At 35.8% G+C, this 14,131-nt stretch overlaps 1 protein-coding gene across 1 annotated transcript in view; it reads left to right on the top strand.

Moving 5' to 3' along the window:
* The first annotated feature begins 2,037 nt into the window (after window positions 1-2,037).
* The window catches only part of TRPC4AP (transient receptor potential cation channel subfamily C member 4 associated protein), a 38,230-nt gene continuing 26,136 nt past the window's right edge, over window positions 2,038-14,131 (top strand). Inside the window, exons 1-3 of the mRNA XM_081948062.1 lie at window positions 2,038-2,286; window positions 10,979-11,107; window positions 12,079-12,195. Coding sequence (XP_081804188.1) covers window positions 2,116-2,286; window positions 10,979-11,107; window positions 12,079-12,195 — 417 coding nt within the window. The 5' untranslated portion in view covers window positions 2,038-2,115. The remainder of the gene's footprint in view (window positions 2,287-10,978; window positions 11,108-12,078; window positions 12,196-14,131) is intronic.

Below are 14,131 nucleotides of genomic sequence, written 5' to 3'. Positions count from 1 at the left end.
CCTATCTACTTACTCTTTCTCCCTACCTACCTACTGTATTTCTCTCTCCCCCTCCCTCTCCCTACTTACCTACTTTCTCTCTCTCTCTCTCCCTACCTATCTACTGTATTTCTCTCTCCCTCTACTTACCAACCTACCTACTCTCTCTCCCTACCTACTGTATTTCTCTCTCTTTCTCTAACACTCTATCCCTCTATTTACCTACCTCCTTTTTAAAAAAATTTGCCTCTTCAAAATCTTGGTGCCTCTTATACTCCAGTGCATCTTATACTCCAAAAAATACAGTAATCATTACAAATGCTGTATAATGGAAGACATGAGCTTTACAGTACTGGAAATGGTATTGTAATGTGAAGGTGTGCAGTAGAAACACCATTTTCCAAATTATCACATTTAAACCCTGTTCATCTCACCCAAGGAGTGCTGTATAAAATGAGCATTAAGTAAAACCGTAGGAAAAGCACAAAAAAACAGGTTGGAGGAAGAAAAGCAACCTGCACAGGAAAGATTTAATTCAAGAACTCATCTTGAGAGTGCCCATTTATCTCTAAGTCTTGCTTTTAAGAGAAAGCTGAGTGTGATCAATTCCTTTTTCAATATCTCAAATTATGATTGCTAATCATATATATGTAGTCTTTGTGTTACAACCACGCATTCAACAACCGTTCAGTTAATGGCATGCCAAACAAGGACTCATGTCAGATCCTCAAAAGTTTCAGCCATTGAGATGCTTCTATGGTATTTGTCGGTTTAGAGCAAAGGTTTGGAAATGATGGCCTAAAGAATCTTTTAATACTATACATAGTTCTATATCTTGCCCGAAGTTGGCAAGCATCTGCTGAAAATCGGCACCCAGAATCTCCTGACCCAACAGCTCCTTGCTTTCACTGACTTAATTGCTTGGTCTCTGCTTGACTTTACTCAGCATATTTGGGGGATTTACTAGGGACTTTTCTTAAATCCTGCTATATTGTCCCATTGGGGTGAAAGTGAAATATTCCTGGGAAGGATGAGCAAAAGACAGCAAGACTCTATACCAAAAGAATATACTCGTAGCTAAGTTGCCCGAAGCCTGAAAGTCATCCCAGCAAGCAAGCAGCAGCAGTGATTACAGGAAGATGCTGGATGCAGACAATCAGTAATGATAAAAGCAAAGACTTCATTTCATACTGCACTACAGAAGGCAATAATAAACCGATTCTGTATTTTTTTATTTTAAAAAACCACATAGAAAATAAAATGATATCGTGTGTAATGATGAGCCTCTAAGGCAGGATGGCACTCAACATGCTACTGAGGAAGAGCTCAGGGTCATAAATTTTAAAACCCCATTCCAAATAGCCATGAATAGACTTAGACTTAGTAACTTTACTGTCATGAATGTACACTAATCATACATTAAAATGGAATTTCATTGCATACAGCTCTCAGGGTTATCGTCTCCAATATACACTACAGAAACATAGTTCATAATTCATTAAAAAAATAAATCAGCAATAATAAAAAGAGAAGAGCTTAAATAACAATAGTCTTGCAGAACTGGTCTTGGTTCCTCGTATATGAAGCTTCTTTGGGGGAACAGGACCGACACTCTCTAATGCAGGAGTCTTCAAACTTGGCAACTTTAAGACTTGTGGACTTCCACAAGGCCACAAGTCTTAAAGTTGCCAAGTTTGAAGATCTCTGCTCGAATGGATTTTAGATCTTTCAATCGGGGTGATAAAAATCAGGACGACCACTAATCAGCAACAGACAGGACAAAACCCAAGAAAGAATAGAGAATATCAAGTTTGATCTCCCCACCCCAGGCAGCTTGGATGACACGAAATCTGAAGTGCTGTCTTTCATTCCGGAAGAGGATATAACAGCCGCGTTTTTCTCTTTGCTGACGTTGCTCAGAGCGATTCCCTTCTCTTAGCATACGGCACAGCACAGTACAGTACAGTACAGTACAGTACTTAACCTAGTTATGGCCAAAGACCTCATTTCCCATCATCCCTTAGGAAAAAAAGAACACTTCCTGTCGCCGTCCCACCTCGACCGGAAGGCGTCCCCGAACAAAGCTCCGAGAGGAGAGAAGCTTCCTGTTTGCGTCTGGCCGGGGCAAGAGCGACTATGGCATCCACCATAGGGGGTGCGGGAGCTGCAGTGCCGGCGCTATCACCAGCAGCGGAACCCGTTTCCTGCACGCTCGGCCGGCGTGAAGCAAAGCGAGGGCCCATCAATATCTTGGCCCAGCTTCGGCATGCACAGCTCAGCGGCCGGGGCCTGACGCGCGGGTCACAGGTATTCCAGGCTCGGCTGGACTCCGCGGGGTGGCTGGCCCAAGCCGGGGAGGGAGCTTCGGGACGACCGGTGCCCTGGGAGGATTTGCGCTGTCCCTGGCTACGCCCTCCCTATTCCCTCCGTTTTCAGAGGATGGGTAGGGCGATAGTTTTTGTGCGGAGGTGGGAACCTGGTCGATTTAGAATAGACTAGAATAGAATTCTTTATTGGCCAAGTGTGATTGGACACACAAGGAATTTGTCTTTGGTGCATATGCTCTCACTGTACATAAAAAGACATGAAAAGATACATTTGTCAAGAATCATAAGGTACAACACTTAATGATAGTCATAGGGTACAAATAAGCAATCAGAAAACAATATCAACATAAGACGTAAGGATACAAGCAACAAAGGTACAGTCCTGCAGTCATAAGTGGGAGGAGATGGGTGATAGGAACGATGAGAAGACTAATAGTAATAGTAATGCAGCCTTAGTGAATGGTTTGACAGTGGTGAGGGAATTATTTGTTTAGCAAAGTGATGGCATTTTGGGGGGGGGGGACTGTTCTTGTGTCTAGTTTAGCTTATTTTAAAAAAAAATTAAATAAGGATACGGTAGATGGAGTTGGGGTTCTGAGAATTGCTAGCATCCTACTCTGTATGCAAGGTACACAATAGGTGCCTGTATGCTAATTCCCTCCCCTGTTGTTGTTGTTGTTGATGATGATGATGATGATATTTTTATCCCAATTTTCATATACCTAAAAAAAACTCAAGCAAGTGAACATACCTAATACAGGGATATTAAAATAGGACATGCCTCCTATTTTCCCCACAACAATAATCCTGTGAAGTGGGTTGGGCTGTGACTAGCCCAGAGTCACCCATCCAGCTTTCTGAGCTCCCGGGAATTGTTGCTGTGACTTGCTCCTGATTTGTGTTTGACGTTTATGCACCAGAGCAGAAGGTTGGCAGTGATTGATGTTCAGCATCTTATTACAGGTGTTCAGGTCAACTGAAATTGGTAGGTGACGTCTCTTGCTTAGTCTTGCTCTGATACATTCAGGTTATATATAATCCAAAACTGAGAATGATCCATGGATCAGTGAACAGTTCATATGAAAAGGTATATAATTCTGTCACTGAAATAATACATTCAAAATTCATTTTAAAAAAAAAATCCAAAATAATGGTGATATTCAATTAATTAAACAGAATTTGCTTTCATTGTGTGTTACATTGCAATGGCAATGAACAGTAAGTTCTTTAATATTATTTTCACATGTAAATTCTTATTGTTTGTTCATTTTATCTTCCTGGTTTTTGATTAACCCAAAAGGAAATTCTGAAATTTAGCAAATGATAGTAATAATAAAAGGTTTGTTTCCTTTCACTTTTAAATGATATGCAATCACTTCTGAGACATGATTTAAGTTACAACTGCCAAAAGTTCTCATGTTAAAACTGTATGGAAAAGCTGACATACTTCATATTAGTTCCTCCTAAGGTATTAGATTTTTTTTTTGAATAGTTTTTATACCTAAGGGTTATGATTCCTCACAGGTGTTCAGATTGTATTGTAGTTTACCTTTTGTTAAAGATATTGACAGGGTTTTTTGTATTTACTTTGCGGCCATAATCTTTTATAGTGCATATTTAAATTATTCTTTGCAAATGGTGATAGAGCAATAAACTCTACCACTTAGTTTTTTAGATTATATAAGTGACTGTAAATTACATTACTCTTATTTTAGATTTCCACTGCTATAATACCTGTATGCAGTTGCTCTTGATAGCTTTGTTTAAAAGATTGGAAAATTAAAGTGGGAAATGGGAGAAAATGAAGATTTAATTTTATTCCACCAGAACATAACTTTTAGTTTAAAGATATTTTCATATAGAAATTAGAAAAGTTAATATTAAAGATTGCGCTATAGTAAATCTGAAATCGCTGATATAGCTGAAATCCATATGTATTAGGTATTGTGTATCAATCAATCGTACAACTATTTTCTATTTTTATTCCTCGGTGAATACAGTACTGTAATTTTTAGAAAAAAGACATAAAACCCCCTTAAATCTTAAATATGTCTTCAGATTACAAGTTGAATTTTTTTAGCTGACTAAGTCATTTTAACCTTACTACACTGATATATCTGTTGCACATGTTTAGTTTCCATGCTTTTAGCTAGATTATTACAAGTGAGATTGTCTTAAATTTCTGTAAGAACGATATACTGGTATAACCAAATATTCTCATAATTTTTAGCCCTGGGTCTGCTTCTTTCAGAGTTCATCCTACATTAGAATTTTAGCAAATATTTTACCAACATCTGAGTGACATTAAAAGTGCCACATTTCAAAGTTAATTGTCAGTGTTTAATTCTCCAATAATTTTTTCTTAATTTTTTTCAGAGAAAGGGGGGAATTCTCAATTCATTGATAAATTATATATTAAATACTCAGTACATAAAATGCAGGCAATTAAAGCCCCTATGAATCCACTGAGAGAGGAGCTATAGATGTACAGTATCTCAAGCCTTATTGATGTGAAATGGTGGAAAGGGTCAACTTTGCAAGACTTTTTATTCTGTCCTCCAAAAATTATTTCCACTTCTTTGATTTCCTTTGGGAATATTATTACTGGTACTGTCTGCCCACCTGAGCAAAGTGTTTTTCTAGCTTAGGCTGACAAATGATTAGCAAAAAATAACTTTAACTCCCTATAGCCATCAACATTCTGTTGGGTGTGTTAGATTATTTTGTAAATAAATAAAAATTAAGAATTTTATTTTTGGCTCCTTTCCATTTCTTTCCATTTCCATCTTGCTTTATGATAGGTTACTTTAATGTTAATAACATTAGTAATATATCTTCCCTTTGATTGAGCCATTATTTTAGGTGTTTAGGAGTTTTTATTTGTTGTGTTAGATATCTTTTAAATTTGTTGTGTTAATATTTCTCATTGTCTAGAAATCATATTTTATGTCTTTATATTTCCAACAATTCTTATCTCTAAAATACTAGGATGCAAGGTCTTTCTGTCTCTTCTAAAATGGAAATAATTTATAAAATATTAAATCAGAAAACAAGTAAAAATTGATGACTTAATTGTGACTTAATTTTTAGTGTTGTATTGTTGTATATTTACAAAAATACATGAAGGAAAAGTGAGTAGTGGAAAGAAAGAAAAGTTATAGTTGGATGGGATTGAAACATTGGTTTTCTAGTTTAAGTATATGCTGCTTTAGATCAGGGGTGTCAAACTTGCATCGTCACGGCATTGTCACGTGACATATCGGGACTCCCCCCCCCCTTTGCTAAACTGGGTGGGGGCAGGGCCAACACGTGGGACATCCAGCCTGCAGGCCGGGAGTTTGATACCCCTGCTTTAGATGGGTGTATTGTTTTGAAAAACATAGGATTCTGTTTCTGTATATGTAAGGGACAGAAAAGGCAATACTCATATCACTGCTTAAAACTGATTTCTGTACCTGAAATCATGTTTAAACTGTATCTCACACTCTTCCACTGCAGTTGCTTTTTATGCAATGAGATCTATTTGTATTTAATTATGATATTTGTTGGGGTTTAGCATAGATGAAACATCACAATGTCTTAAGATCTGTCTGCTATCATTTATATCAACACATAACACGTAAATCATTTGTCACATTACATGTATATAGTTGCTGGCATTAAACATCAGTTTTTGCAAATAATAATAATAATAAGGGCAATGGTATTTATTTATTTTACAAATTTCTTGAATCATGCTGTCAACAAAACCCTGGGCAATGTACAACTTAGAAAAAAACTATCTTTCCAACACCCTTCCCCACATCAAAGCATAATAAGCAATGGTTGCTCATCATTGGATTCAAATAGCAAATGGCTTATTTTAAAAAGAGTTCAGTGCCTTCCTGGATGCTAAGAACAAAAGGGACCAAATGCATCTTTAAGGCAGTTTATTTCATGACATCAGGGCAGCCATCAAGAAAGCCTATCAATTGAGCTATATCTCTCTCAATTCGCCTTGGGATGGCATCACCAGCAGAGATTCCCTAGAGCAGGGGTCCTTGCTGGCTGGGGAATTCTGGGAGTCAAAGTCCTCCAGGCTTAAAGTTGCCAGGGTTGGAGACTCCTGCCCTAGAGGCTATCATAGAATGAGCAGAAATATTTTGGAGGAAGAACCCCAGGATGGCTGAAACCGCATAAAATAAAGAGCAAAGTAATCTAATATCAACAGTGACCTTACAGTGTACCTTAAATCTGTTTAATTCATTACTGATAACTAGATTACTAGATTTATAATTTTCAGCATTTCAGTAAAGGTATTTGTCATTTTAACCTTCCCTGAATAAATATCAATGGCTCTCTTCTGTAAATGATTCCCATCTGCTTGGTACTGAAGGCAGTTGTAATTAAGGTCACACGGTTTAGTCTATCTCAGTATACAGAACCTCTTTGTATTTGAAATAGCACTTGAATAACAACTGTATTTTCAAATCTTGCGTGTTATAGAAAACTTTACATTTATGTGGAAGCATAAGAGCGTAAGTATGCATAGTGATATTACATTGGAATAAACTTGAAATGTTACCCAGAATACTTTTTATTCCAATAGTGAATGCAGAATATTTGGCAGTAGGATTGCTTGCTGCATCTGTGTGCCACAGATTCTCTGATGGCTCTCACTTTGCAAATTATGGTATTAAGAAGATGCACAATTGCATACAGTATGTCTACATTTAGTCAATCTATAGATGGTGTTTTGTGGAAAGTGTTATTTGGGTCCTATTTTGATTGCTTAAGCAATTGAGTTCAAATTGGATAAAGTTAAAGTAAGGATCTCCATTTTTTCAAGCCACATTGAGTAAATATCCTGAACACCGACAAAACTTAACAACTACGTAGGATCTGGCTGTTCGCAGAATGTTTAAAGCACTTCTCTTTCCTGTGTATTTATTCATTCATTCAGTTGTTATAACTGCCCATATCACATACATGACTGTAGGCTTGTGTATTAAATCTGTTTATGTATTGCATTTAAAAAAACACCTGATTTAGCTCTGATATGATGCAATCTGAATATAGGACATCCACTTCTTTCTTTTCAGGGTCAGATCACTCTCTAATTGGCCTTGAGTTGATCAATGCTACTAACTCTGCAGGGAGGAGGACCATCTTTTAATACCGGCAATTATTTTCTTGAGCCACCTACAAGAGCTGGTAATTGCTGTTGTTCTCCTCCTCCATAATGGGGCAGTTCCTTTTGATAAAAAAGGGGGAAAAATGAATCTTAAGCCCCTTGTGTATGAGTTGTTATAGACAGTCAGCATTTTCTCCAGTCTTCTTTAGTTTCTATATGAAAGCACCAGGGGAGGTTATCCATTATCACAGATTTAGTGTCAACCATATACTGATGATACCCATCTTTGCACCTAGACTTCTGGACTAACAGGTGTATGTATCGTAATTGAAATTCTGTCCTGGTGCCAGCAGTCACTTAGAGTCTGATACCTCAAGACTACCTTCTCCCAATCATTTGTATCTATCTGATAAAATCAAATAAAAGGGACTCTCACTAGGAGATTGTAATAATTTGAAGGCCCTAAAGGTAGTCTTTTCAATCCCTACATTCCTTATTTGGAACAACATGCTCTTTGAATTTATATGGAGCCGGTTGGGTTTTAGAAAGGCCAATAAAACTTGGCTTTTTCTGCAGGCCCTTGGGGGGCAGAAATAATGTGAAATATACCCACTGATCACCTGGGGGCTGATCGAAGTTGAGCTATTTTATTTGTTAATTTATTTTTAGTAGTTTGTTTTGTTGATCTCTGGTGTTAAATTTTGATCTGATTTATAGTTAGTCCTTGACTTACGATTGGTCACTTCCAATTGTTTGAAAGTACGACAGATCATCCCAGGGGCTACTTTCAACCTGGATTTCCAATAGCTGGTTCCACTCCCAAAGTCATGTGATCACATATTGGCCACTTGGTAACTGGCTTGCATTTATGGATATTTGCAGCATCGCGTAGTTACGTAATTGCAGTTTATGGCCTTTTTTTGGCCAGAATTGGGTTTTACTTCCAGAAAATGCCCATTGAAGACTACTTGTTTATTAAATTTATATGCTGCCTACCTTATCATCCAAATTGACTCTAGGGATTTGTTTAACGGCTGCAGCATTTGCTTAACAACCATGATGATTTCCTTTGCAACTGCCACCAAAAAGGAGGTAAAATTGGGCTTGGACAAATGGTGATCCACTTAATGACTGGCATAACTTGCATCCATAATTCTGGGCTCAATTATGGTCGTAAGTCAAAGGTAACCTATATTGCATTAGAGTTGTATAATTATTATTGTATATTTTTAACCTTATTTACAAAAAAAATAGATACTTAAGGCATTCAAAGTTGGTATTAATTGCAGCAGAATATAAGCGCAATAAACAAATAAATAAATACCTTCCCCTACCCAAATATACCCCCTGCCAATCTCATATTACCTTTTTCATATATGCTCTTGGCATTTCCTTCCTGTTTACCAGATGGATGAAGTGCCTTTAAAAAAACAACAACTTGTGTGCACTGAATATTGTGGAATTTTCTTTGCCCCAAGAAAGTCAAGTACAGTTTGCAAAAGCCAGTGGGCTTTATGATGCCAGCCCAGGGATAAAGCTCCATTGTTGGGGAGTCACAATAGTTTTTAAAGTGAAGGATTGCATAGTGTTACAAAGTATTGCATAGATACATTTTGTATCAGCAAGGACCATGGTTTTGAGATACTGTAATCAAAAGTTCTTGCTGCTTTTCTGGGGAGGGGAGGAAGGTTCGTAAAGAAACATGTATTTACTATATTTTTTAAATTGTGTTTTGTCTATAAGTATTGTGTCCAAGATGTTTTGCAAATACAAGAAAGAGATTCTACCATTAGTGCAGCAAATTACAAAGAAAGAACATGCAAAGAAAGGGAGTTCAAAGGCAGACGAAAATATGAGTTCTTCCAGAATATGCCTCAAAAAAGTTGATAATGTTAAATGGGCATTTATTTTCTGTTTATGCGAGACTGAATTCTCCATTTATTCATTTTTATAAAACTGTAATAATAAAACTTCAGAAAATGAATCCTTGCATTAAATAGCAAATGGCTCCTGCCCTTTAGAAGGGGAAGAAAATGTTATTCTTGTTTCACTGCCACAGATGAATGGGGCTGTGTTCTTTGTGAAGAAAAATCTCTGCAATTATTCCTTCTCTGGGTAAATAGAAAAGTATACTGTACTTGTGATCAGAAACTTCTGAGACACATTGATATCAACAATATCATTTAGAATAGCAAATATAAGCTTACAAATATGAGACTGATATGATTGAAACAATCCTGAAGTTCAAAAAGGCTTCTGAAATAATGGTTGACTTTAAAGTCTAAATATTAACCCTATCCTAAGGGGGGAAGTGGTACATGCATATTTATACTATAAGTAGCAGGTGGATGGAAGAGTTCTGTTTGAAGTGTAGTCTGTGAGAATGTTAAATGCACTATACATCTTGCAAATAAGAAATTTGCTGTTTTATTATAGTAAACTACAAAAATACTTTCCAGTACTTTCTCTTGCCTTGTCTGTTATATTTATCTAGTCTTAGTTAGTTTACTTTGTTTTTCTTTACTTAGTTTTTTTTCTTCACTTAGTTTTTCTTTACTTGGTTTTTTTAACAAATAAAGAATAGATTTTATAGGGACTTAGTAACTAATGCAATAAACCAACATTTCAAAAATGGCTGAAATGATCACATCACGATAGGACAAGAAATGATAACTTCGTAATTTAACTCAGCAAAAATTAAGGGAAGGATTTCTTTCTCTTACTTTCTTTGCCAGCTCCCTACTCTTCCCTAAACACCAAATTGTAATATTGTCTTCTATAATTAATGAAAAAATTGTGGCGGGAGGGAAATTACTGATGATACATAAATAGAACCCAATAAATAGTATAAGAATCCTCTGCTATTGACATATTGATTTTGCTGTTTAAAATGTTTTCAGTAGTTGTCTACATTTCTTGATTTTAAAATGTGAAAAAGCAAAATAATTCTTCAAATTATCATTAATGAAAATTCTAATTCTATAGCTCAAAGGTGTTAAACTCGATCACATCATGTGATGTCACATAACATCGTGATGTGTTTTGCCTTTGCAGAGCTGGGGTGGGCGTGGCCTGTGCGTGAGGCATCCAGCTTGTAGGCCACCAGTTTGACACCCCTGCTATAGCTAATATTTCCATTGTCTGTTCAATGTAGAGTGGTTATAAGAGAAAATGTTTCTTATAATCATACATTTGAATTTATTTCCAAGAAAAAGAAAAAAAATCAATGATATTTTGAATTGTGATAAAATGATGATATGTGAAACAAAAGATCCAAATGCCAAAGAACTGAAAGAACGCTGTATGTGGCAATCATCTTCAGTGCAATAGTTTGTCTTTCAAATTTAGAACTCATTTGTAAACTCCCATGTTTCTGATAACACAAATAGAAACTTAAATATATGTGTGGCACCCCAAATTCTAATGAGGTGAGAAATTGGCATTAATTTCTGGTGCAGTGGAAAACTGGAAAAGTGATCAATTTATCCATAGTCTGGAAACATTATACTAAGTATTATTTAATGATAAAATAGTTGTAAACTGAAACTCTGTCTTGCAGATCACAGGAGCTTTGTTAAAAGAAAGAGACAAGCAAGCAAAATGGAATGGAATTCCTTTGCTCTTACAAAAGCTCTATGAGACTAGCCATGCTAATAGCGATTTTTCTCAATGCCAGAGCATCTTAAAGGTAAGTTTATTGCTCATTTTCAATCAAACATCACTGTGTTAAAACTATTCTTAATCACAAGCCAATCATCAACAGTATTAGTAACTTATTGTGTAAGTCATTCTACTACAAAGTCACAATTTTGAATAATATCTATATATTTAGAATACGTGGATTAAACATCAAAAGTTACTGTGTAATTTGTAATTTGTAGCATATTCTGTATGCATGATGTCAGCATAATGTCCCAACTCATACTGCTCTGTTCATACTACATGTTATTTTATTTAGTTGTTTTTCATGAACTAAGCATTCCCCATTGCTATTTAGCCTTTCTTCATGGTGAAAATGTTTCAAACTATTGCTGTAATAGAGATGATGCTGATTAGACGAGGCTATCACTGCTATAGAAACAATTTAAAATTTCTGTTCATTAGCATATCGAGAATGATTTTGTTATCATGCCTCTTTATATGTATATAGGGTATATCTATATATGGAATTTAATTTAATAAATCTCATTCTACATTATTAAAACTAAATCATGTCCATTTTCTTCAAAACATAATTATGTACAGTTGTAGCATTTCAATTCCAGCAATTTCCAAGCACCAGTCTTTTTTTAACAAGATACTAGAACATTTTGTCTGTCACTTTCTATGCCATTTTCAGCTCTGTTATAGACTTTTAATTTTTTTTTCTAACAATCTTGAAAAAAAATCAGTATTGGACTGTTTATCATAACTCCAAGGTCTATTTCTTGGTCACTCATTACTAGCTTAGATACTGGAGGGGAGGGATCTTTGCTTAATGTGAAACCATTACATTTGCTTTTATTGAACTGCACTTTTCATATGAATACTCATTATTTTGTGACATGCCATCCAAATTTTGTAGAGCAGTTAAAAACATTCAGTGTAAAGTATTGGCTTTTTGAAATTTAATATAGTAATATGCCATAACTACAAGACAATTTTTTTTGTTTCTGCCAGGAAATATCTCCCCTCCTTTCTATGGAAGCCATGGCATTTGTCACAGAAGAAAGAAAATCTGCACAAGAATCTACTTTTCCAAATACATATACATTTGACCTATTTGGAGGTGTTGATGTAAGTGATACTCTGAGTCAGTTTTGCCTTCAATACAGAAACAGGTTCTCAAATGCTGTGACATTCTAATCCATGGTGGTGAAAGGAAATATTAATTCAAGGCATTAAGTGAAGATTCATCACCTGAGAAATAGTAATTTGGGGAACACAGTCTATCATTTTTTACCTTAGAAGAGGGAAGATTAAAAAGAGACATAGTTGCATAAAGGTAAAGATAGTCATTCCTGACTCTAGGGGGTGGTGCTCATCTCCATTTCAAAGCCGAAGAGCCAGCCCTGTCCGAAGACGTCTCCATGGTCATGTGGCCAGCATGACTAAATGCCAAAGGCACATGGGAACACTGTTATCTTCCCACCAAAGTGGTCCCTATTTTTCTACTTGCATTTTTATGTGCTTTCGAACTGGTAGGTTGGCAGAAGCTGGGACAAGTAATGGGAGCTCACTCTGTTATGTGGCACTAGGGATTCGAACCACCGAACTGCTGACCTTTCTGATCAACAAGCTCAGTGTCTTAGCCACTGAGCCACTGTGTCCCTTATATAACATCAAATAAGAGTAGGAGGTCATAGGATAATAAAGATGAATGTTTTGTAATTTCACTATGCTCTGTCATCTTTTGAACTATCAGGAAGGATTTTGGCCTTCTGAAATCTCTCTTGGAAAGAAGAACATATGTTTAAAAGCCAGTGAGATTGTATAGTATAAAATCTGAGAAGAGTGAAAGCCATTAATAGAAATATACATGGATATTTAAAATTGCGCAAGATACTTGTAAGTTATGCTATCTAATGCAATGTGAAGATTATTCTCCAGGTACTTTGTCCTGTCCTAACAAATATAATTAAAAGTAGCATAGTACTTTTAGCAAAGTATCTCTGATGCAGTCATTCAAGTAACTGGAGTTCTTGAAAGTGTCTTAAAATGTCTTTTTACATCTTCTCCAAGTGGCCAATCATCTGGTGTCACCCAATCTCATTGCCTCTAATTCAAGCCAATAACGTCTGTTCAAACAGGAGTTCATTAATTTCTAATGTAGTTTGCCATCTGGGCTTGGTTGGCTTCTGGGGAAACCTTTTTCAGTGCTAGTAAAGTTAACGGGTGACCCAACTCAGAAACTGAAATTGTAGAAAAGTTGCAGAATAGACGAGTATCTGGAAGAACATGCAATTTGTCTCTAGACAATAGGATGCAACTGATTGGCTGTGAGATGTATCATTTTTATACCTATGATAATCATATGTTCAGTCTTAAATATAACTTCATCTTAATAGAAGATGACAAAATGTTTTATGATTATAATAGCCTTAGACAGACTCAATTAAAAATCATCCATAAATTTAGTACAAGGTCATGGCTAAGGAAACAGCATATTTATCTCATTAAATATAAATTTACAATGATGTTTTTAATTGGTTTGAACTAAAGAAGTAAAGCTGAATTTAAAGTTGATAGGGAAGAGGGGATAATTCTTGAAAAATACGGGAATGTGTTTTATAAAGACGGAAGTACCTATATTTCTCTCAATAGCTTTGATATAACAAGCAAAAAAATCTGCTGCTCACTAGCCCAGGCTCTTATGTAGTGTTACCCTAAAAAGTGATAATATAATAAAAGCAAATTCCATGTAATGCTTAATTTGGGGGCAATGAGATTTTTTCCTAGCTAACTAGCACATGTTTAGGATGTATATATTCAGCAATTATTTTGTATTATATGTAGTTTAAAAGTATTTAAAATAGGGCAGTACTTCTTGTTAAATGTACATGTGATCCTAATAGATCACATTAAGAAGCCACGGCTAACCAGTGTCACATGATTTAAAATTAGTTTCCCTGCACTAGCTGGTTTGGAAGCCAATAATTATAATTCCAAATTTGGATATGAAAAGAAGATTAGTAGTTTATTTACCTGTTCTGACAGAGGAAAGGGTAGAGCA

This window comes from Natrix helvetica (genome assembly GCF_964273705.1).
Source record: "Natrix helvetica genome assembly, chromosome: 3".
NCBI lineage: Eukaryota > Metazoa > Chordata > Lepidosauria > Squamata > Natricidae > Natrix > Natrix helvetica.
Note: the sequence above shows the minus strand (reverse complement) of the source record. Positions and strands in the feature narration are given on the sequence as shown.